The 24,489-nt window shown below is 46.3% G+C and overlaps 1 protein-coding gene across 1 annotated transcript; it reads left to right on the forward strand.

Moving 5' to 3' along the window:
• Positions 1-22,381: 22,381 nt before the first annotated feature.
• Positions 22,382-24,243, forward strand: LOC147906174 (putative receptor-like protein kinase At5g20050). The gene has a single exon (XM_087376859.1). It carries the CDS (start codon positions 22,447-22,449, stop codon positions 24,076-24,078), a length of 1,632 nt encoding a protein of 543 aa, XP_087232985.1. The 5' UTR covers positions 22,382-22,446; the 3' UTR covers positions 24,079-24,243.
• The last annotated feature ends 246 nt before the right edge of the window (positions 24,244-24,489 follow it).

Genomic DNA, 24,489 nt, shown 5'->3' on the forward strand with positions numbered 1-24,489 from the left:
CATGGTTGCAATGTAGAACTGGCAACTTGTAGGTCTCGATCAACACTACTGGGATTACTTGGATGTCAACTTCAAGATGTCCAGAAGGAAGGATATGGCGGGAAGGAAAAAGCACAAAATAAAGAAACATGCGTGCATACTAGCAAGTGCTAGGCAATTTTTAACTTGGTAGTGTACGCATGCAAGTGCTAGGTTTAAAACTTTTACTTACATTATGATCGTGTTGAACTGGAACTTGGAAGACAAGGGGTGAAGCCTAGAAGAAGAGGTTGGAGAGGAAGACAAGGTTGTAGTCGGAGGGTGGCTAGCGAAAATAGGCTTTGAATCCCATGCTGCATGTCCCTATCGAACGAGTACCATTGCTATGACCACGTGGTTTGTGCTCACATGCAATCTTTAGGAGAGTCCTATAGTTAGATTTTTGCACGCGCATGATTTGAGGTAGTCCAGTGCAAGGCATCATGGTGGCTAGAATTTAATTACTCGTAATCATCCTTCAATTAATCATATTGTGGCCAAGCATACTACAATATTTTGATCCATATATACTTTGATATCTATGCCTATATGCTAGTGGCTCAATAGGCCACTGAGTTTGATTCATCTCATCACATTCATGGTAGCGTGTAATTCAAACTAGCACAATGGCCTACGCCATCTTTGGAATTATATTGTGGTATCTTCAATTAATACTGATATCTCTTCACATCTAAGCTTGTGTGCAATTAATCATCCATCCACTGTGGTGACTGGGAATGAATTGTAGTCATATTTTAAAGTGCCAAATATATATTTCAACTACATCAGTCATACCAAGAGTTCGATTAATCATCACATTCATACTAGCATGGATGCCTCTACGACTCTGCTCCTGCGAGCCTCCCCTCCCTCCTGCATCCTCTACCTCCCCCTAGCTCTCGCTCGCCTCGACCACCCCCACCCCCCTGCCTCTCTGCCCTCACCCCCTCACCCTCCGCCTCACCTCCGCCGCTGCCGCCTGCGCCCCCTCGCCCTCCGCTCTCACCCCCTCGCCCCCTCCGCTCTCACCCCTCGCCTTTTCGCCTCACCCCTCGCCTCTCCGCTCCCTCACCCCCTCGCCCCTCCGCCTCACCCCGCTACGCCCTCACCTCTCCCTTACCCGCCTTCCCCCGCCCTCTCCTCTCGCCTCTCTGCCCATTCCCCCTCGCCCCTCCGTCTCACTCCACCCCCCCCCTCGCTATGCCTCACCCCCCCCCTCACCTCTCCGCCTCACCCCCTCGCTTCGCCCGCCCTCGCCCCCCCACTTCGCTCCCCCCCGCCCCCCCGCTTCACCCCCCCGCCCCCTCGCTAGACCGCCCCCCGCCCCTCCCGCCCTTACGCCCCGCCCCGCCCCTTCCGTCCCGCCCTTCCACCCTGCCCCCTCCCGCCCTCCCGCCCCGCCCCGCCCCACCCCCGCTCCCGCCTCCTCACCTCACCCGCTCTCCATCCTCAGCCCCCACCCCTCGCCACCTCCGCCTCCCGGCCTCTCGCCCTCGTTTCCACCGCCCTCCGCCCTCCATCCTTCCCACTCTCCGCCTCCGCTCTCGACTGCGCCTCCGCTTCCCCCGCCCGACTCACGTCGCCTCGGTTCGCCTCACCCGTCTTCTTCACACCCAGGCTCCACCCTCCCGCATCTATCCCCCCTTTTTTGGGTGGCAGCCTCTTCTTCATCGGAGGTCTCGTAGTTTGTCTTGGCGGTATGGCGGCTCCCTGCCCGGAACCGGAGGCCCAGTTGGACCCTCCCTCTCCAGATGCCTACCGCGTCATCCTGACAGAGCAACAATCGTCTCGGGTTCAGGAGGTTGCCAATGACTTTGCCCTTACCTCTGTTTATGGCAGAGTCATTGGACATTCCCCCTCCAGATCAGCCATCAGGGACTGGCTCCAGTCCACTCTCATGCTAGAGGACGGCCATATTGAGGAGGTGGCCCTTATGGGAAGGGGCATCTTCTGGCTCAAACTCTCCAATGCGAAAGCTGCAAGCAACCTGATTGCTGGTTCCCCCACGTCGGTGGATGGAAAGATTATTATGATAGTCCAGTGGTACCGTGGATTCAACGTAGCGGATTTTGATGCTCGGTTCCGTATACCTCGCCATCCAGTGACGCTAGTTTTTCCAGGTCTTGCTGCTGAGCTGCGGCCGATTGTCAGGGACCTGGGCTCCCACTTTGGCTGGGTTATGCACGACACTTTCGCCGATGCGGTGACTACGGCAGGAGCCCCTCGAGTCCGTGTGGCTGTGGCGGACCCTGCGACTCTCCCTGCAGTGATCGAGATCGTGACAGATGCCGGCAGCATCACCCAGAGCATGGTAGTCACCGGACAGCCAGGCCAGTGTCTGAGGTCTCACGGCTTTGGGCACTTGGCGGCTGTTTGTCCACGATTCGCCAGCTCCTCTCGGCCTCCCCCGCCCCCTCCCCCTCCGCCCCCTCCCCCCCCCCGGGCAGCCACATCAGGAGGAGCAGAGGTAGCCTTAGCTGGCGGTTGGACTGAGGTTAGAAGGAAAAGAGGAAAGCACAAGAAGATTTCTGATAAAGGCAATGAGGCAGAGGTTACCCAACCTGCAGCAGCACCTCAGAGACCTGACAAGCAACCGCCCCAGGGTCCTGGGAGAGCTTCTTCTTCGACGGTAGCCCGCCCTCCACAGCCTCAGGTATGGATTCCTGGATTGTTGGAGGTGACTTCAACAATCTGGAGACCTTGGAGGACCAGTAGGGCAGAGGACCAGAGTTTATAGGTATGTCTCAGGCAGAGTAGTCCGCTTGGGACTCATTTATCTTCGCGCCAGGAGGTAGGGACAGCTGGAGAGACCCGTCCTTCTGTCGTTGGCACAGGAGCTTGGACTTCTCGTGGGGCTTTTGCAGGCAAGGAGGCAGACTCCTAGAGAGGCTGGATAGATTTTATGTCAGTGATTGGGCCATCAGCAGAGGCGATCAGGCAGGTATAGTTCCAGGGACGACACTTTCCGATCATGCGCCTGTGCTCTTATCATTAGACTCGATAGTTCAGGCCCTTCCCCCCCATTCGTGCCGGATTCCCGACTCCATCTTCTCGAGGGAGGATGTGCGCAGCAGTATCGACAGTCTATGGGACAGAGATTGGGGCGAGTGCGTGGATCTGGTTGATTCGGTGGCGTAGGCTTTGCAGGAGTCCAGCCATATTTGCTAGCTCGTAGCCCTACAGGTTCGACAGGAGTGGTGGGGCAGAGAGAGAGCTCTTCGGAGGGACCTCGCTTCCATTCAGCGACTCCAGCAGGCAGCCCCGAGCTCGGAGGAGCTTCGGATCCAGGCCCTTCGAGCCAGAGCCCTTCTTGAGGAGACTCTCCAGTGCCGTTCAGAGTTTTCCTATCACGCCTCTCTCTCTTTTTGGGCTTGGAAGGGCGACCGGATGTGCAGGGAGTTCTTCAGGATGCATGGCCAGAGAGCAGCAGGTGATCAGCTTCGGAGTCTTAGGACAGCGGAGGGGCACATCGTTACGGATTCGGGTGAGGTCTTGGGGTTGGCTACTGACTTCTACAGGACTCTTTTCTAGCAGGAGCCGCTTGCCCCATCACACTCGACGCTCCCGTGAGGAGGTGTGGAGGCACATTCCATCCCTGGTCCAGCCTAGCATGCAGGCGACGTTGTTGGCACCGTTCACTACGGACGAGATGTTGGAGGCCTTGATGGCCATCGACGGGCAGAAATGCCCGGGCGAGGATGGGCTATCCCGAGCTTTCTTCACCTCCTTCTGGGATCAGATCCATTAGCCCCTCCTAGCAACTCTTCAGAGGATTTTCAGCAGCGGATATATGCCAGAGAGCCTCTCCTCGGGACTGATTTGCCTCATCCCGAAGAGAGGAGATCGACAAGAGATCCGTCAATGGCGCCCGATCACCCTCCTCACCACTGCCTACAAAATCCTTGCCAAGATGATCAGCGCCAGAGTTCGGCCTCTACTTCCAGACCTCATTCATGACACTTAGACAGGCTTTGTCCAGGCAGTATCCTGGATAATGTCTTCACATTCTCAGAGGCGGCGGAGAGGGCTCAGCACAGTGGGTCACACCTAGCCATCCTACTTCTCAACTTTGAGAAGGCCTACGATCGAGTGGACTGGTCCTTTCTGGAGGGGACTCTGGAGCGACTAGGTTTCCCAGTAGGATGGATTCAGGGTATTTCAGCGTTATACAGGACAGCTTCTAGCAGGGTCATCATTGGCGACAGGATGGGTGAGCGTTTTCGTTTGGAGAGATCAGTGCGTCAGGGTTGCCCCCTTGCTCCTTACCTGTTTCTCTTCTTCGCCGAGGCGATGACATACTACCTTCGGGCGAGGTCTACTAGGATCAGGGGTGTTCGCCTTCCACTCCGGGAGGACACGGAGCTCCTGGACTCGGAGTATGCAGATGACACAGCATTGTATGTCTAGGATGATGAGATGATGTTGGAGAGGGTGAGGATGGCCCTAGAGGTCTTATGTTCAGCAGCCGATGCGAAAATCAACTGGAACAAATCAGTTGGTTTTCTCACAAACCCTAGGGCGTGCTCTAAGTGGGGGCGGTTTTTGGGTTTCAGGTGGATCCCGCGGGGACAGACAGCTAGATATCTCGGTTTTCAGGTCGGCCTGGATATCACGCCAGCTCAGCAGTTTCTCTCGGTGCTAGATTCCATTCGACGGAAGCTGGCTTTCTGGAGCACTGCTAAGCTCTCCCTTGCAGGTCGTGCCCTGGTAGTCAACCAGGTCCTCCTAGCCACGGCTTGGTATGTGGCTTCCTGTTGGTGTTTCTCGAGATCTAGCGTGGCACAGCTTAGGAGGTTGGTTCGGAACTTCCTGTGGTCCGGGGGGGATGGTCTCAGAGATACCAGAGCCAAGGTTGCTTGGCAGACAGTCATTCTTCCGCAGGCTGAGGGTGGCCTGGGGGTCATCGATCCAGAGCTTCAGAGTCAGGCCCTGTTGGGCAAGCTAGTTATCCGCGGTTTGACCCCGGGGGGGCAAACGTGGAAGATGTTACTTTAGCAGGGTGTCGGTTCTTGTGTCCCGCGCCGAGGTGGAGAGTGGCTACCATCCCTCAGGTGGATCTTCACTTCCACCCCGCTCACTCAGCCCCGCTCCCCACTCATTCATAGCCTCCTCATGGTTTGGAGGCGACTCCGCCTCGGTCTCATTCAGTCCCCTCCTAGCTGTCAGGAGGAGATCGATCGCCAGCCGCTTATCTGGAACGATCAGGTCAGAGATGCCGAGGGCCTTCAGTTGGGAGAGAGATCACACATCAGGTGGGACGGCTGGATGCAGGGGCCAGCCCGGTCCCTTCGAGTTTGGAGGGACACGTACAGACATTTGGAGACCGTTGATCTTGCAGACGTAGCTGGAGGTGCCCGTGGAGCCCAGGCGAGACGTACGGAGATAGACGGCACGATTCCAGCTGATTGGTTGGTTCCACCCGAGCTTCAGATCCTCATGCCTGGTGATGACCATTGGCTGGGATAGTTCACCCCCCGTGGCATCCCGCTGGTGGTCGCAGGGCAGTTGGACGACTCCTCTGTTTCCTTCTTCGCGGTTATGGGGGATGGCTGACTCAGGAGAGAGGATGTGCTCATCGACCCCCTACTCCCATGGCAGGGGGTTCGGGTTGTAGGCCTCGTGGGGAAGGTTTGGCGGACCGATCCTAGCATAGAGCAGGATTAGCTGCAGCTTTGGCGACTCTGGCTCTGGGAGGGGCGGGCCTTGTCAGAGCTTGATTGGGACCCAGGAGAGTGGGGATGGCTAGAGATTGTGACAGGTCAGGCGCCGACCTCTTTCTTTGCCTACAGCACGACATTGGGCAGGCGAGTTCTCGGGAGGATGCAGAGCCGCCCTCCCACCCAGCGGCCCAGTTGGTATGCACAGGGTATTTCCAGGTTCTTTTTGCAGGCCTTCTGGAAGGCCTTGTGGGAGAGCTGGTGGCCGCAGAAGATCTCCTACTTCCTGTGGCTTCTTGCCTACAAAGGTCTTCCAGTGGGGAGCTGGTTGCGGCAGATAGGTCAGGACGGACGTTGTCAGATCTGTCATGAGGACGAGGAGTCACCAAAACACTGCCTATGGAGTTGCACTCGCGCCCAGGAAGTGTGGAGGTGGACCTTCGGGATCCTTACTCACACAGCACCGGAGCTAGGATTGATCACTTGGGGCGCGTTCTGCTGGTGTAGCACCGCACCTGGTTTTCATCACTTATTCGAGGCATGTCAGCAGGACCCCACATTCCTTATCACACAGGGGACGTGGGGGCCGCTCGAGAGCATCCCACCGCACCTGGCAGAGGCTGGCACAGGAGCTCAAGAGAGGCAGCCAGTCTGGGAGATTATTAGCAGCATCGCAAGATGGCACATTTGGACCTCGCGCTGCGCGCAGATCCTCGGTGGCACCTCCTTATCAACTGCCCAGATCATGACTGACATCTGGAGTGAGATTATACACACCCTCAGAGGCCAGTGGGACCAGATACAAGGGGACTCCCAGGCTGGCCGGGAGAAGCGGAGACGTTTCCTCTGGGTTTGGGACACACAGGGCCTCTTCTTCGAGCAGGCTTCGCAGGGCCTTCAGTGGTGCTACTCACCACCTCTCTGGCTGTTCATTCACACTCGCCTGATCCCTCCATGAGAGAGAGCTTTACTTTTTGTTACCTTTTGGGCTGCGTCCGATTTGTGAACACAGCCCGTCAGCTGCAATGCTGACCCCTTGTATCTTGTTTTCGAAGTAATATAATTAGCACTGTTTTTTCGGCAAAAAAAAAATACTAGCATGTAATTTTAACCACTGCAGGCGCTTGGAATTAGATTGTCCAATAGGAAATGGTACATGCAAAATATATTTGGCTTATTAAATGGACCAACCAATGGACGTGTGTTGGCCTAAACTAGCCTGATAGTTGGAATGAGCCCAATGGGAAATGAACTTCTAGCACACTACAACATTAACACTATAACAAAAAATGCATTGCATGTTTCAACCAGCCACCAGGATTGTTGATATGATATTTTGTTTTGTACAAACAAGGTAAACATTTTATCAACTAGTTATAAATTCTACACAAATATGAAAGTGCCAATTGAAGGTCACCATTGAGTGAAAACAAGGATACATTTGAAGAGTGCAAAAAGGCATGCTTCTAGTACACTTTTGAAACGAGTTGCTAGAGTTGAGAAACGTATCTTTATACATATATGTTGTGTTGTTGTTATTGTTGTGTGTGTGTGTGTGTGTGTGTGTGTGTGTGTGTACACACGTGCGCACGTGTGTGTGCATCTCAAAAGATAATATCCATATATATAGACACCATTAATACCTATGTAGACACATATCGCTCACCCTCATGTCCACATACTCTTACATAGTACAAAATCATTGCAAGACAAAGTAAATCAATATTTTCATAATTCAAAATGATAAAATACAAAGACAAAAAGATAGATTTCAATCAAGAAAAGCATGCAAATACAAGCTCGTGTAGCCTTTTGATGTAGGCATTTGTATTACTTCTATGATGAGTGTAACAATTGTGTCTAATGGATATCACATGGATGTCCATTATGTCTCCAATAGAGTATTCTTATGTCCAACATCTAACACCCATAGAAAGGATGGGAAGACCAATGTACTCTTTTATCATTGGCTAAGGACTTCCGATGCACATTTATATCTTGCTCTCTATTAGAGACTCGCACACAAATCATATAAAGGTCCGTGTGTCCATACATCATCCATGACATAATCTCTACTCCTTTTCCATAATTACTTTATCACTTCCTCTCAATTATGAAACTTTGTCCCAATTAACTATTACACACATACATAGATGCTCATAGATGCTTTGATATCTAAAGTTTTTACACCCTATACTTGGGCTTCATTACAATGCTTTGGTAATTGTTTGGGGCTTCATAATTGGAGACTTTAGTAAATTTTCAAGCATCTTTTGAAGCTTAAAATGGCCTCAAATTTAATCACTACTATGGAGAGTCATGGATCTTTTGGTGGATTCTCATGAGACTAGTATGTGGCGGATCATGCAATACAATTACTAGATCTAGGTGGGATATTACAAAAATACAGAATGACGCACTAGTGCTTGGAACCACTAAAAAAAAACCTCCTCCCCAAATTTCAAGTGTGGATTTTACAAAACCAATCAGTTTCTAATGAATAATGTTTTTAAAATGGTTTCAACAAGGCAAATCAAATATACAATCGTTTTTCACATACAAGACTAGATTATAGAAAAAACCATTGTATTAAATAATAACTTGTCAAATAGGATGTACAAGAGGATGGAGACTAGTACTGCAAGAGGAGGCAAATGATGACAGTAGATAGAAACCACACATATTTCCTCATGTGAAATAGAAAGGACAAAGTATGAATGAAAATACATGGTACACTAACTTGGTTTGGAAACGATTGGTGTCGGATTCTCCATACAATTGATCATGTTGCCTTCCTAAAGGATTAATAGCATGCTAGATATTGTTGGCAAGACCATGACTAAGAGAAGCATCATTACTCAATGCATTATTTGGGCATAGATGTACATGACATTTCTTTGTTAACCTAATGTATCAATACAATGTTTGCATATGTACAACCACCACAAGTTAAAACCATAGCAAATGAGTCAGGGCAGAGACAAAAGCGTTTTGGGTCAGGTTGGAACTTAGACACACAATGTCAGACTTAAAATAAACACACGTGTGAATTCGAAAGTAGATAGAATGGTAGAAGGAATGCGATAAGTTTGTTGTTGAAGAATACTATGCTCATATCTCACCGTGGAGTGTACGTCGGGTTCACGTAAGCAGAGTACTTTTAATTCCCAAAAATTGGTAGCAACCCCTTTACAACCGAGCAGTAGGCCCTTTAAATCCTACTTTCTTGCCAACGGCCATCCACAATGTGTGGGTGTTTAAACTAAGAAACATTGAAACTAATGACTAGTAGAATGCCTAAGGCAATGGTCCTAACGTGATTATGTGGCAAGGCCATAAAGGATGATAAGTGCAGGCTTCGACTAGGAGTTTGGACAAAGTCTAAATAAGGGTTGAATGTCGCATGTTATCGGAGATATGGGCCTACCAAAGTCAAGTGGGATGGAGTGGTAACACTTTCGCATGCTTGAGGTATGGGTGAATATCCACAAACCTTGACAATGTTTAAGAGAGAAGTAGATGCCTCTAAGGGAAGCTTATAAAATAGATACATCATTTTGTGGCAAAGTGACAGGGTTGATAACCTAAATGACTCAAATGATGATGATATAGAGTAGGGAATGACTCGAATGAAGATGATATAGAGTAGGGAATGACTCGAATGATGCCGCCTTCTTATTGAAGAACTCGACCGGTAGTACTTAGTTGGAAAGGAAGCTGGTGGGATCTGTGACCTATATTTGAGCTCTTACTATGTAGATCTATGAATACAAATGTTGACTATAACACAAGAGTTCATGTCACCATATGCAAACCTTATTATATCACCACTTGTAGATGGACGAGGTAGAATGTGTGCTCAGAAAGTTTCCTAAAAATGTTGAGTGCTCGACCTTACCTCCATTGGAACTTACCACTATTGTATGCATTCACTACTAACTCTAGGGGAGAGATAGGTGCTTGAGTGGGACGAGAGGTGTCAGAGGTTGAGACCAAGGAAGAGCTCAATTTTTGCATGCATGCATCTACGAATGTTACAATAGGGCCAGATACCATGGAAGTTGTGGTATTTATGCCTATGCAACCAGTAAGAGAGGCACTGAATGCCGAGGCAGGCTTTCCACAAGTTCTGGTTAACTCCAGCCCACGTTGGGCCTTCCCTAGATCTATGATTGTAGGGCTTGTTGGTCCTAATAGAGCTCTTGGGTGACCATCTGTAAATCTACAATCTCCACCTATAGCTTTGCCTTTTCATCTTCAGGTCTAGAATTTGCTGCATCTTGTCCGAGGGATGCTTCCAACAATGAGTCCTAAGGGTTGATGATGGGTTAGAGGTGGGGTGGTTGGGGTGTCTGTGCTACCTCTCGAAGGGTCAAGATCTACTAAGGTGGTAATCCTATGCAATTGCATCCTCCTTTGCACCATTGTAAGTTGTTGCTTCAAAGGAATCAATCTCCTTTTGGTATTCTTTTTTCCTGCTTATTCCATGCCTTAGTCTCTAGCTTGAAGTGGAGTTGGAATAATTGTAACATGTCCTTGGAGGTATTCCAATTGTGGAGCTGGAATAATTGTAACATGTCCTTGGAGGTGTCCCAATTGTGCTCAAGTGACATTATCTATTCCTTAAGGAGAACATATGGTTAGGACTCTGTCGATATGACCTGTGCTAGCCTAGCAAGGAGAATGAGGGCATCGGTTTGTGGTAGTTCCACCTACATGCACGCTTTGCCCTTTTGGAATGCTCTAATGGCTAACTAGTTGCTGACCAATGTCATGTTGTTGGCTCGCGGGCCTTATCTGTGCTATGACTGTTGTGTGTTGATGGATGCAATCCTTGCATCAATGTCAAGGTTTTTTGTCAAAAATAAAGAAACATGTACCACATGATTTGAGGGTCTTCATCTCAAGAACATTACATCCACATGCTCTTAGGCCACATCAGCTTGGAAGATGCACTTACGTCTCCATCGCATCTTGGAAGATGGATCAAACGTCACCATCAAACATGGAAGATGGAGATGTGTCGTTGCTACTACTAAGTGAGCTCCTGCATCATAAACTTGGAGAGCTCCAACATATACAAGGGGCCCATGAAGACCCTGCCTCAGTTTGGTTAGTTGATCATCCATGTCAAGTAGTAGCGATCACACTTGGGTGTCAACATGCTATTGGCAGAGACTTTATAATATGTGCATGTGCTTGACTCTAGCTTCTTGCTACACTTGGCAGAGGTGATTTCTTTTTGGCCTGCCCCTCTGGGAATCCTTAGCAATTTTTCTCATTTTTTAAAGCAAAAATTTGAAATTTTTAGGATTAATTTGCTTCTAAAATAGGTGTGATCCTTTGATTGGCTGCCATCAAGTGGGAGTTAAGTGAACTAATGGCTTTGAGACAGAGTTTGGCCATTCACTACCACCTTTGTTTTACATTTTGGGCAAGCCTTATGAATGACAAAAGTCATTCATTTCTTTCACTTGTTTCAACTACTCAACATGGTTCTCAAGATGCTTCTGTTAGGCCACTGCCTCCCTTTGTATATGGACAAGGTACTACGCAACATGTTTAGGTGATGTTGGAGTCGCGGTTAGGCTCATTTGGTTTGAGGCATACTACTAGGTTCCAGGTGCATGCTTGGGGCCTTTGGTAGTCAGAATCCTATGGCATTAGAGGGAGGATCTTTGGCCTAATCTTGATGAACAATTGGCTAGAGGTGGCAACAATTTCTGCCTTGGATTTTTGCTTCTTTGAGGATGTCGACTACGGTGGGTTAGTGAGATAGCTTGCGTTTAAAGAGGGCGGTGATTGAATTGCCAAGATGCAGATGGAGAAGGGGGCCTGGGGAAGTAGCCATAGTCGTTGGCCAGGGGAACTATAGTGATAGTGATGGGGAGGATCATGGGTTCACTAGGCAGGAGAGGCAAAATCATAGCCATGCTGATAGAACTCGAGGGCATAGGGCACATGAGGAGATGGGGCTACAAGAGAAACGGAGGAAAAAAAGGTCACCAAGGACTGTCTACTGGAAACAATACAGGGGGTTATGATGGAGCTCATGATGGGCAAAGGGCTAAGCCAGATACCAAAAACACAATTGTGTTGATGCAAAGGGGTGGGCAGAATGCTACTTCTAGCTCAAGCTTGTCCGACTCAAACACGTTCAACTCGACCTCATCATTTGGGTCAGAGTCTTCCACATCCTTGTCCTCAAAACTATTGGATTTAGGGTATGCTCCTTGTTGCACTCTGACCTTTGCTTGGAGGATTTGGACCCTTCAATTGCACTAGTGACTTCTATGCAAGGATGCTCTAGAAGTCACTACATGGGTAACAAGTAGATGGCTATTCCTTGGAGCAAAAAAGAGACAAAAATGATTTGGCCTACCTAGGTGCATGAATCCTCCTTATCTTTGTGCCATCAGGTCTCATTAGGATTGAGAAAAAGGTCTAACCAGACCATTGGTTTTCTTGGTTCTAGCTAGAGGAGCCACCTTGCTGCTACTGTTGAAATGTTAATTGTTTTATTATGGAGCCACACAAGCTCCAAGAAGAAGATAAAGCACATGATTCTGCCTTGGATGTCAAGGTTGCTAAGGAGAAATTCCTAGACTATTTTCTTTCCAAATAGCCCCTCAATTTCGACAAGGAGTGCTGATGGACATTTCTTCTGCCCAACCATGGGCTGCTAGCAAAAGAGTTCCCCGAGCGGTAGTCACAATGCTAGGTCCGAGAGGAGTCTAGTCACAGGGGTAGGCCCCTGACGTGTCGCCTAAGTGGAATCAAAGTCATCTAGAGAGTAGAGATCATGATGTCTCCTCCTACGAGGCTTTCCATACTTGTCGGATGTGCGACGTGATCCCATGTCTAATTTGGGGGGATTGGACAAACATAAACACAAACACGAAGACAAAAAACAAAAAATAAACAACAAGAGCAGGTAAGAAGTGGACAGACAATTAATTACTTAAGACAATTATGAAATTCAAACTCAAGAAATTATGAAAAGGCAATTAATTACTTGTGAAAATTATGAAATGACATCAACGCACATGCATATGCTCATGCATAAGCATAAGCATATGCAAATACATATGCTTATGAAAAGAAGAGAAAAAGAGAGGAAAAAAGAGAGTGGAAAAGAAAAGGAAGAGGGGAAAAGAAGAGAAGGAAGAGGGCAAAAGAGATTGAAAGAGGGAAAAAAGAAGAGGGGAAAAGATCATAAGCATAAGAGAAGGAAAAGCATATGCATAAGAGAAAAAGAGAGAAAGCATATGCTTATGCTTATGCATGAGCATATGAGGGAAAGAGGGGGGAAAGAGGGAGGAAAAGAGGAAAAGAGGGGAAGAAGAGGGAATAAGAGAAGAGAGGGGAAGAGAGGGCTCCTACGCCCATCACTGCAGCTAGCGCTTAAGGTGCTAGCTGTAGGCCAATGCAAATAATAGAAATAACAAAAGGAAAAAAGAGGAAGTACTTTCTTACCTGGAAAAGTCCCACTCGATGTTTCATGGATTGGCCCTACAAAAGAGAGGAAACATACCATTTTTTCAGATAACTAGTTAGAGGAAGGAGGAGTTTGAAGAAGCAACTTTTCAAAGGGATTGGATTGAGGAGGCAAGCATAAGCCTACAAACAAGGAGAAAGCATAAGCAGAGGAGGAAGAGAAATACCAAAAAGAGAAGAGGTGAGTCTTCTTTCTTTAACCAAATCTCGTTTTTTGACCTTAACCTCTAAAAATCAAGCATGAAAATTAGCACATAGGCTTAGCAATACAAGAAGAAAATGCTTCAATACTCACAAAACGAAATCTGACAAAAAATGAACCTACATTGCTTAAAGAGACACACCTTCTTGAAAAACTTCCTTTCACACAAGCAGAGAGGGAGAAGGGTGGAGAGGAAGCACAAGTGTTGGGAGAGGGGCTGGGTAGGGGTGAGGAGTGTGGGGAGGAGGAAAGTGAGGACATCAAATATAAGGTCGGAGGATCGATTTTTGCTTTTTCTGCAATAGAGATGTGAAAGATGGCGTCGTGAAGGGTTTCGAGTTTTAGCCCCCAGCATCGCTATATAGCGACATTGGTCAATCACTATATAGCGACGGTTATATCCTAAAAGCATCGCTATATAGCGATAGAATAGGGCAAAGCGTGCTATATAGTGACGCAACATGGCACTTATTTTTAGAAGAGAGGAAAGGAGCTCATGGGTGGCTAATTTTTTGGATCTTAATAGATTTCCTTATAGCTCATGTTGTGATTTTGGAGGTGTGTAGATGGAAGTGACAAGTGGAAGCTCTTGTTAGATGATGCACCAACACTCGAGAGCACAAAGTGGCTTATGGAGAGGCTGTATTGTCATTGCACGCATTGCAAGCGAGAAGTACGACATCAACGTCATCTTGTCATGCACCACTTGCGGATGTATGGGGAGGAGCTCGAACCAGTACCCACCGTTGGTATTGCATGTGGTCATGGATCATTGGTAAGTCAATGCTATTTGAGTTTGTGCTTAATATTGCACACGTACATGACACGAAACCTTGAGACAAGATCTTATATTTACACAAAATCTTGAGACAGGATGAGGAAGGTGGCAAGGGTGCGCATATACCTTCACTTCTGTAGGATTAGTGTACCAAATCGTGATGCGTTAGTGTAATTATGATTATGTTATATTATTGACATGACTTCTTTGTTGCTTTGATAGTTCATCCTCCCAATTACAGTGAAAGGGTGCTTACAAGAAGATGTTAGAAATGCTATATTCAAGATCAGTGGTATTGTGAGGTATGCTTACTATCGAATCACATTGATTGCATTTTTTTCAAGTTAAGCTGAATAATATGTAGACTGATTATGAAATATATCTTACATGGGCATGTGAAATAGATGGATAGCTCAAAAAGAGATCTCCATATCGAGCATCGAGAAGGCTAGCATTAGGGGAGAGTTGGGGTCTCAAAAGGGCCTCATAAGGAATGGGTTAAGAAATGGATTAGGCCTAATGCAAGTCCTCTTGTGGAATCTAAGGGAGTCCTAACACCCCCTACCTAGGTGGGTTAAGCCCAGTTGATCCCACCTCTTACACCTACGAGGGGGCCACCTCTTACACCAAGGAGGGGGAACTTTTTCCAAAGTCAAAATTTTGAATTTTCAATTTGAATTCCCTCTCTCTCCCTCCTCCCCCCATCCTCCAAAGTCAAATTTTTGAATTTTGAATTTTGAATTTGAATTTCCTCCTCCCCCCATCCTCCTCCTTGTCTCTCTCCTCCCTCCTTCTCTTCCACACATCCCATTCCTCCTCCTCCTCCTCCACCTCCACCTCCTCCTCCTCCCTCCCCTTGCCTCCCTCCTCCCCCCCCCCCTCCTCCTCCCTTTGTCCACACACCTCCTCCTCCCTCCTCCCACATGGATCCTCCTCCTCCCCCTGTTGCTTTTTCCTCCTCCTCCCTCCTCCCACATGCGTCCTCCTCCTCCCCCCCTACTGCTGTTTCTTGTTGCTCCTCCCTCATGCTCATCCATTCTCATCTTCCCTCATGCTCATGCCTACTACTCCTCCTTTCTCCTACTCATGCAAGCTCCTCTTGCCTCATGCTCACGCTTGCTCCTGTTGCTTCTACTCCTCCTACTCATGCGTATTCGTCTGCCTTCATCCTCACACCTAGTCATCCACTTGCTTCTCCTCCCTCGTAATCATTCATGGTCCTTCTCATCCCTCCTCAAACATCACCTACCTTCTATCATGGCCTATCACAGTCTCTGTAAACTCTGTGACTATTGATGGCACCATTTGTGGAGATCTCCCATGTTACCATGTGACCGTAGAGTTGTAGGATCAATATGTGATCCATGATTGTTTTTTTCAAGAAAAGAAGCACCTTGAACCTTAGTAGGTGCTCTAAAGAGGAGAATATGAGATAAAATGTTAATTTTATAGTGTTTCAATGTAATTTCTTACTTTGGATTATCCATAGTGGTGCATTGCTTTTGCTAAGGTTCCCTTAGTTGTTCTTTCAGGACCTTCATGGAGGATGATATGAGAATGGTAGGCATGGATGATATGGACTCTTCATATCGAAAGACACAAAGTCATGCATGTGAAGGGAATGGTGATGCAAACGAGATGCCTACAGCTTGTGATGCTACTAATGTAAGTCTTGAAGCTCAAAAGATTATTGAAGAAGAATAATTCACATGATGCATTACATCTATTTAAATTTAAATTTCTCAAATGATGTTTCTTCATGTGTGTAGTAGCAAGCAGGAATGGAGAATACATCCATTTGGAACAAGAAGGCATGGAAAATTCACAGTATTGACTCAAGGCAACCTACGTGATCCATTCCATTGTGTTGTACATGAGATTATAAGAACTTATGAGTTGAATGTGAGATTCCAAATAGCATAATGGTCTTTCTAAGGACTTAGTCGAGGATTCAAAGACCCTATTATTGGTGTATTAGAGTTGAAGAAGAAGAGAAACATGCTATGAAGCCTCTTTGTAATACAATTTGAAATACAAACACCTATTTTTAATAATATTCTTCTACCTAAAGCAAAAAAAATTCATGTATCTATGGCCAAATGGTGAATCTTTTGTTATTTCTATTTTAATTATCTGTTGTTTTTTTATATCAGCTTGAACACAAAAGTTATATCACATTTTGATGTAACTTACAAGTCAATAAAATGTTGTTTGCCAAGTTTGGCCATTCCAATACATATGTAGAAGGGATTTGACCATGGCATCACATTGATTAGATGAAGTCCTCTTGTGGGATCTAAGGGAGTCCTAACGCCCCCTACCTAGGTGGGTTAAGCCCAGTTGATCCCACCTCTTACACCTAGGAGGGGGCCACCTCTTACACCAAGGAGGGGCACTTTTTCCAAAGTCAAAATTCTAAATTTTGAATTTGAATTCCCTCTCTCTCTCTCTCCTCCCCCATCCTCCAAAGTCAAACTTTTGAATTTTGAATTTTGAATTTGAATTCCCTCCTCTTCCCCCCATCATCCTCCTTGTCTCTCTCCTCCCTCCTTCTCTTCCACACGTCCCATTTCTCCTCCTCTTCCTCCTCCTCCCTCTCCTTGCCTCCCTCCTCCCTCCCCCCTCCTGCTCCCTTTGTCCACATACCTCCTCCTCCCTCCTCCCACATGGATCCTCCTCCTCCCCCTGCTGCTTTTTCCTCCTCCTCCCTCCTCCCACATGCATCCTCCTCCTCCCCCCCTGTTGCTTTTTCCTGCTCCTCCTCCTCCCTCATGCTCATCCATTCTCATCTTCCCTCATGCTCATGCCTACTCCTCCTTTCTCCTACTCATGCAAGCTCCTCTTGCCTCATGCTCACGCTTGCTACTCATGCGTATTCATCTGCCTTCATCCTCACGCCTAGTCCTCCACTTGCTTCTCCTCCCTCGTAATCATTCATGGTCCTTCTCATCCCTCCTCAAACATCACCGACCTTCTATCATGGCCTTATCACTGTCTCTGTAAATGCTGCAACTATTGATGGCACCATTTGTGGAGATCTCCCATCATCTTACCATGTGACCGTACAGTTGCAGGATCAATATGTGATCCATGATTGTTTTTTTCAAGAAAAGAAGCATCTTAAACCTCAATAGGTGCTCTAAAGAGGAGAATATGAGATAAAATGTTAATTTCGTAGTGTTTTAATGTAATTTCTTACTTTGGATTATCCACAGTGGTGCATTACTTTTGCTAAGGTTCCCTTAGTTGTTCTTTCAAGACCTTCATGGAGGATGATATGAGAATGGTGGGCATGGATGATATGAGAATGGTGGGCATGGATGATATGGACTCTTCATATTGAAAGACACAAAGTCATGCATGACCAAGTTGTTTTGGACGTGATGCAGGACTTGAATGGAATGGTGATGCAAACGAGATGCCTGGAGCTGGCATGGAAAATTCACAGTATTGACCCAAGGCAACCTACGTGATCCATTCCAATGTGTTGTACATGAGATTATAAGAACTTACGAGTTGAATGTGAGATTCCATATAGCATAGTGGTCTTTCTAAGGACTTAGTCGAGGATAAAGACCCTATTATTGGTGTATTAGAGCTGAAGAAGAAGAGAAACAGACTATGAAGCCTCTTTGTAATACAATTTAAAATGCAAATACCTATTTTAATAATATTCTTCTATCTAAAGCAAAAAAAATTCATGTATCTATGGCCAAATGGTGAATCTTTTGTTATGTCTATTTTAATTATCTGTTGTTTTTTTATATCAGCTTGCACACAAAAGTTATATCACATTTTGATGTAACTTACAAGTTAATAAAATGTTGTTTGTCAAGTTTGGCCATTCCAATACATATGTAGAAGGGATTTGACCATGGCACCACATTGATCAGACGGAGTGCTTAAAAACTAAAATTTCAGATTTTCCTACATCACCTTGTAAACGATTGATGCATTTCATGATTTTCTACAAAGAAATATAGATTTTGAAGGGGTAGATGAAGAAATTTTACAACTTTGGCCATTTCAATGTCGATTTTTGGCAAATGTAGGAGGAATTTGATCATGGCGGAGAAGGCAAAGTTGGTCGAGACATCATGGGGTGTCCAAAAATTACAAAACCCACCATGGCGCGAATTTGGCCATTTTCAATGCCGCGGTCAAATTCCTTCAACATTTGCTAAAAATGGACATTGGAATGGCCCAAATTGTCAAATTCATTCATCTACCTAATTGAAATCCATGTGTCTTTATAGATGCATCAACTTTAACATAGATAAACATGGAAAAGAAAATATTTACAAAGTAACTTAGCAAATGGTTGGTCAATATGACAACTTATGTGCCTTGTAGCACAGCTCTGGTAAGACCCTTAGGCAATATATTCTCTATATAATTTCTTGCGCTTTGGTGAAACCTTGTAGGTTGGCTATGTTAATGTAATTTTTAATTTAATCTAGAAGACTTTGATCTTCCACTACATCACCTTGTAAATTTTCATTTTCTTTGTTTATCTTGCCTTTGGAGCCACCTTTTAGGTTGGCTATGTCAATGAAATATTTGATTTCATATCACTAAATCACCTTGAAATAATTTGATGCATTACATGAGAAAATATATATTTTGAAGAGGAATCTAAAAACTTCATTTTCTATGTTTTAGTAGTCATGGAGGTTGGCTATGTCCATGTATCTTTGATTTTAATTTTTAGGTTTGCTACTATATCACCTTGTAAAGGATTGATGCACTTCATGATTTCCTATGAAGAAATATAGATTTTGAAGAGATAGATGAAGGAGTTTGACAACTTCAGCCATTTTGATGTCCATTTTTGGCAAATAAAGGAGGAATTTGACCACGATGCAGAAGGCAAAGTTGGTTAGGACATCATGGGGTGTCCAAAAATGCACAAGTCCACCACGGTGCGAATTTGGCCATCTGGAGGATGTTTAGATGGCCAAATTCGCGTCGTGGCAGGTCTGTGCATTTTTGGAACCCTCCAGATGGCCAAATTCGCACCGTGGCGGGTTTGTGCATTTTTGGACACCCCATGATGTCCTGACCAACTTTGCCTTCTACATCGTGGTCAAATTCCACCTACATTTGCCAAAAATGGTCACCAAAATTACCAAACTTGGCTGAGAGTATTATTTTGACTTGGAATATTTGTAATATTTTCCTAAATTAGTTTTACAAAAATATATATACAAGTAATAGAACTTAATTGCATGGAATATGAAGAGAATAGTAAAATAGCTATAACTTTTGCGCTATAACTCCGATTGCAAAATTTTTTAGTTCATTATCGAGAGCATGAGTAGCTCTATGATATTTGACTGGAAAAACAGGGTCTTTTCCGAATGTTCAAATTCAATGTAGAAGACCTTCAAAAATTAGTCACAAGTTGAGGGGGTCATAAATTTGTTATTACTTTGGATACACAGGAAGGAAAAGGGACAAGTTTGCATCTACAAGGTTTACCTCTCTACACAACAAACTTGGAGGTGGTGTATTCAATACTCTATAATTCAAAGCGACATGAACTTATATTGAATTAACAACACATTCAAAATTTCAACCATGACTCAATCAAAATTATTGCTTATGACATCGTATCTTGCAAGGAAGAGAATGTGATAAAATGTACATTTTTATACTATAATCTCTCCATTCAAATACAAAGACTCTTCATAGCCTGTATCTCCTATTTGCTACCTCTATTGAAATCCCCAAGTAAGATCCTAATACTAATACCATTAAGGCTCTCCTCTCAGGGTAGCCAGGCACAAAGTTTTTTACACCATTGCCAATGGGATACAATGCAATAGGGGAAGCCATGTGACGTGGATCACAATGATCAAGCTATCAATACTTTGATGAACTTTAGTAGTTAAGTAGGCCATTCTAAAAATTGGATGTGGAATAACAAACAAGGAGTTGTAGAAGATACAATACAACTTACTAATTTTTAGGTAATGAACAGTGCATCTACAACAAAAGCAGTATAGTAGCTATGACATATAGCTATGGTTTATCTGAGTTGATGAACAGGACTTCCATACGGATATCATTGACTACTAGCTACGGTGACTTCTAGGGTGAAGTTTCCGTCATACGGAAACTATTATGTGGCTTGTATGTGTATATGTCCCCCTAGCAAAGAAAAAATTAAAAATTCACATTAACTCGTTCGTCGGCTTGTCGATTGCCCGATTAACATAAGATAAGTCGATTACATTGAGTTGATTAAGGCCCTCGATAAACATAAGGTAAGTTGATGATTATTAAACATCTCCCCTTCGCGGGTTTTCATGCTCGTCACTTTGTAGGAGGATTGTCAATTTCCTCTGGCTCCTTCTAGCTCCTTTTGGATGCACTCCATTTCTTGCATTTCTTCTCGCTCCCCCATTCTCGCCTTGCACTATCACGTCAAGCTTGTTGGGTGCCTCTTCTAATGGTCCCCCTCCCACACCATATTCGTCTCCTAAGACCTTGCCCTAAACCTCCCTCGTCCTCCTCCTTACGATCATCTCACTTCAACTCTCTTGCCTTGCAGTGCCTCTCACCTCAACCCTCCCACCCTTGGCCCCCTTGCCTTGCCACCTCTCCCTTTTTCTCGCTCCTGGCCCTTTCTCTCCCTGGTCCTTTTAATGCTACTCATGGTAGAGTTGCCATCCTGATTGCTATTGCTGCTACCCATTTCTAGTGTCGATAGACCTAGTTAGGCTATTCATATCTGCAATAGGTTAGCCCATGGCTACCGCTAGGCTTCTTCTAGCTCGTGATTGTAGTCGATGAGCTGCAAGGTGAGCGTGGCGATAGTTGGCTATGGCAAACCGACGCACCCTCTAGCTTACCCATGTTAGGTTTGGATTGTGACTAGGTCAAGTTAGGTAAGTTATGGTTAGTTTGGTTAGGTTGAGTGACATTATTCTGGTAAGGTTAATGTAGCCAGATGTTGTATATAGTTAATTAAGCTCTAATTGATGTGAATTTTCAAGCTTTGTTTTTTTTCATGGCATTTTTCTATGTGAAAATAGAAAATGGTGGAGCTGGTATGATGCCACAGATCTAAAATACGTAAATATTTACCGCTCTTTGCTTTTACGACAACCTAGCTATCAGAAGCCGGTGAACTAAGACCTGTCGTAGAAGAGAACTCCCGTCAATACGGAGACTATTCTGTGGCCTCTATCTGATTACAACGTAAAGAACAATGCAAATGGCGAAACATTGGCGTTCTTTGCTTTTACGACAACCTACGATATGAACTGTCGTACAAGGGAACTTCCCGGGAACGTGGTCTATGCAGAAGATGCCCATGACTGCCAGCCTGCGAGAAGACGACGGTCTGAGTATGAATGAGAGACGTTGGACGCAATTGTTTAACCCAGATTTGATGCTTTCTGCAATACAAAATCTGTCGAATCTTTTCCAATCTGCCGGCGGCCGGGGCCCTGGCCCTAGCGTTGTTTTTCGTTCAAAATAGAAAAGCCCAACTGAGTGGCTTCACCCAGCAGACAAGGCACCTTTCGTGCGTCTCGAGAGCTGCACCCGGCGGCATCATCGCAAGCTGCCAACGCCTGACTGCTCAACGAGAGCCCCTATAGGCTATGAATGATCCCCTATCAATCTCAGTGTTTTCCCTGAATTGCCAACTTCTGCAGTGTGCACATCGCCATGCTGCGAACTTGCGAAGAAAGAAGCTTTTACTCCTACTATATACCCTTTGACGCGAATCTCATCTGCTGTTTACGATGATGACTCGATAGGGTCCGGACCCCGAAGCCTACAGAAGTTAAGGTTCTCACTCCTCAGTGAGGCAAAGCGTCGTCTGTCGATCTCTCTCTCTCTCTCTCTCGGTCACACATACACGCAGACACAGCGTGACCGAGTCATATTGTTGCTGTCTTTCCGTCTCCATGCTGAGCCGTGTAGTCGAGAGTACAAAAGGCGCACTTACGCTGTGATCTCCCTCTTCTATTCCTTCGCGTCAAAGCTACACAGTTTTGATCTATCGCTTCGCGTCGAGGCCAGTCGTTAACAATTCTGCAACTGATTGCGTTCCCATTCTCAAGTCGGGCGCATAAGGTGCAATGCAAAAGCAAACTCTAGCTCTTGAGCTTTGTCTCCCGTGCCGCGGTCGATCAATGGGAGAAGTAGAGGCCAACAGTCACCCTCGAGAAATGGAGGCAGGTGCAGTGGACTGATCCTCGCGGTCAACAATCACTATGCCCCCCCGTGAAATTTGACCTTCGGCCTTACTGCTTGAAATCGACGTTACCTCTCTCGCCATGGGACCGATACGATGTCTCGCGATCTTCTCCACCGTGCTGATCGTCGTTATCATCATCCTCTCCACTCAGCTCAAGACCTCGCGGAACAACATCTACTTCGGTGTGGTAATTGCCCTTGCCGTTGTTTGTCTCTGTACTCTATCTGCGCTTCTGTACAAATTGCTGGAAAAGAGGCGCCGGCTCTTGAAAGTTTTGGTGGATGAGGAGAAGGGGGGAGGCAGGGGAGGGGACTCGCTTGCTGGGAACGGGGGTATAGAGCTCGTGAAGGAGGAGGAAGAAGAAGAGGAAGATATTCTGAGAGCTCTCTCTGGGGTACCTGCAAAGCTGAATCTGAAGGAGCTAGAGATAGCAACGGGAGGGTTCTGCAACTTGCTGGGGCAAGGGGGGTTCGGGTCTGTGTACGAGGGCGAGTTACCGGATGGGACGAAGGTGGCAGTGAAAAGGCTAGAGACAGAGAGCAAGCTAAGGTCGAAGGAGTTCTGTGCTGAAGTGGTGACGATATCAGGCATTCATCACGTCAATCTGGTGAGGCTGTTAGGCTACTGTTCAGAGGGAAGCCATCGTTTGCTGGTGTACGAGTACATGGAGAACGGATCGCTAGATAGGTGGTTGTTTCAGCCCAAGCAGAGGCAGAACGAAACTGAGGAGAAGGAGAAGGAGAAGGAGAAGGATCCCGTTGAGATGATGAGGCAGAAGGAGACTGAGGAGATGGAGAAGGAGAAGCTCCTCGTGCAGCAGGACACACCCCAGAAACTCTCAGACAAGTTAGGAGAGGAGATTACTCATGGACAACTCCGAGTCGACGCCTCGCTGCTTGTCGCCCATGCAATGGCTCCTCCTCGCCTCTCTTGGGCCATCCGCTTTCGCATCGCCCTCGAGACCGCCCGTGCCCTCGCTTACCTTCACGAAGAGTGCCGCGAGACTATCCTGCACCTCGATGTCAAGCCTCAGAACATCCTCCTTGATGCTGCCTTCCATGCCAAGGTGTCTGACTTCGGCCTTTCCCGCGCCATCGACCGTGCGCAGAGCCGCCTGCTCACTAGCATGCGTGGCACACCTGGCTACCTCGCCCCCGAGTGGCTCGTCCATGCTGGTGTCACTGCACGCAGTGATGTTTATAGCTATGGCATGGTGTTGCTCGAGCTAGTGTCTGGCCGTCGTAACGTGGACCATTCGCAAGACTCCGATGCTTGGTACTTTCCCACACTTGCATTTCAGCGTGCGCAAGAGGCCCGAATAGATGATATAGTTGACCCTGCTCTTCGTGATTACATGGCAATTGCTGACCAAGAGCAAGCTCGACTCGCAATTCGTGTGGCCTTTTGGTGCATTCAGGATCGTGTAGCTGCTCGCCCAACCATGAGTAGTGTTGTTCGCATGCTAGAGGGCAGTCTCCCTGTTGTAGATCCCCCGCTTTCTGGGGTCTTCTCCTTCACCAATGTCCTCGTCCTTGGGGGTGTTCCCTATTTTCATCAAACAGAGCAAGAGCAACAAAAGCCACACCAATCGGAAGAGCATAATGTTGTACATGAGCACAATCACCCCACTTTGGAGACCGAGGAACCATTGTCTATCTCCATTGATTCCTCCACCCCTGATTCCCCCCTTCCCCCTCCACCTTGTCGTTGAGAATCTCTTTCGGCCTTTCTTATGTTCTCTTCTACGTCCCCCCAACCCCATGGTGCTTATCTCACACTCAACATTTTCCTACTACAGGACTTTCGTTTTAAGTCTCCAACTATGATGTTTGTTGTGATCTTCCATGTGCAAGTCCTTAACCCAAGCATCCATGTTTGTAGCAATCTTTCATATGCAAGTTCCTAACTCAAGCATCCTTGAATAGATCCTTGTGTGCTCATTCATGCATTCTCTTATTTCCGACTCTATGGGTGTTTAGTTTTACTTCATTAAGATGAATCTCAGCTTGGTACATTTTATGGTTTGTTAAGGGTCTAATTAGCCTTCATTATTGCACTCTCAATACATACTTACATGAGGTGAATCAATGTCATGGCAAGATTTAGAAGAAGACCTTTTTAG

This window comes from Dipteris shenzhenensis, chromosome 1, assembly GCF_047967505.1.
Source record: "Dipteris shenzhenensis isolate YYH24624 ecotype China chromosome 1, Dip_SZ_1.0, whole genome shotgun sequence".
NCBI classification, from domain to species: domain Eukaryota; kingdom Viridiplantae; phylum Streptophyta; class Polypodiopsida; order Gleicheniales; family Dipteridaceae; genus Dipteris; species Dipteris shenzhenensis.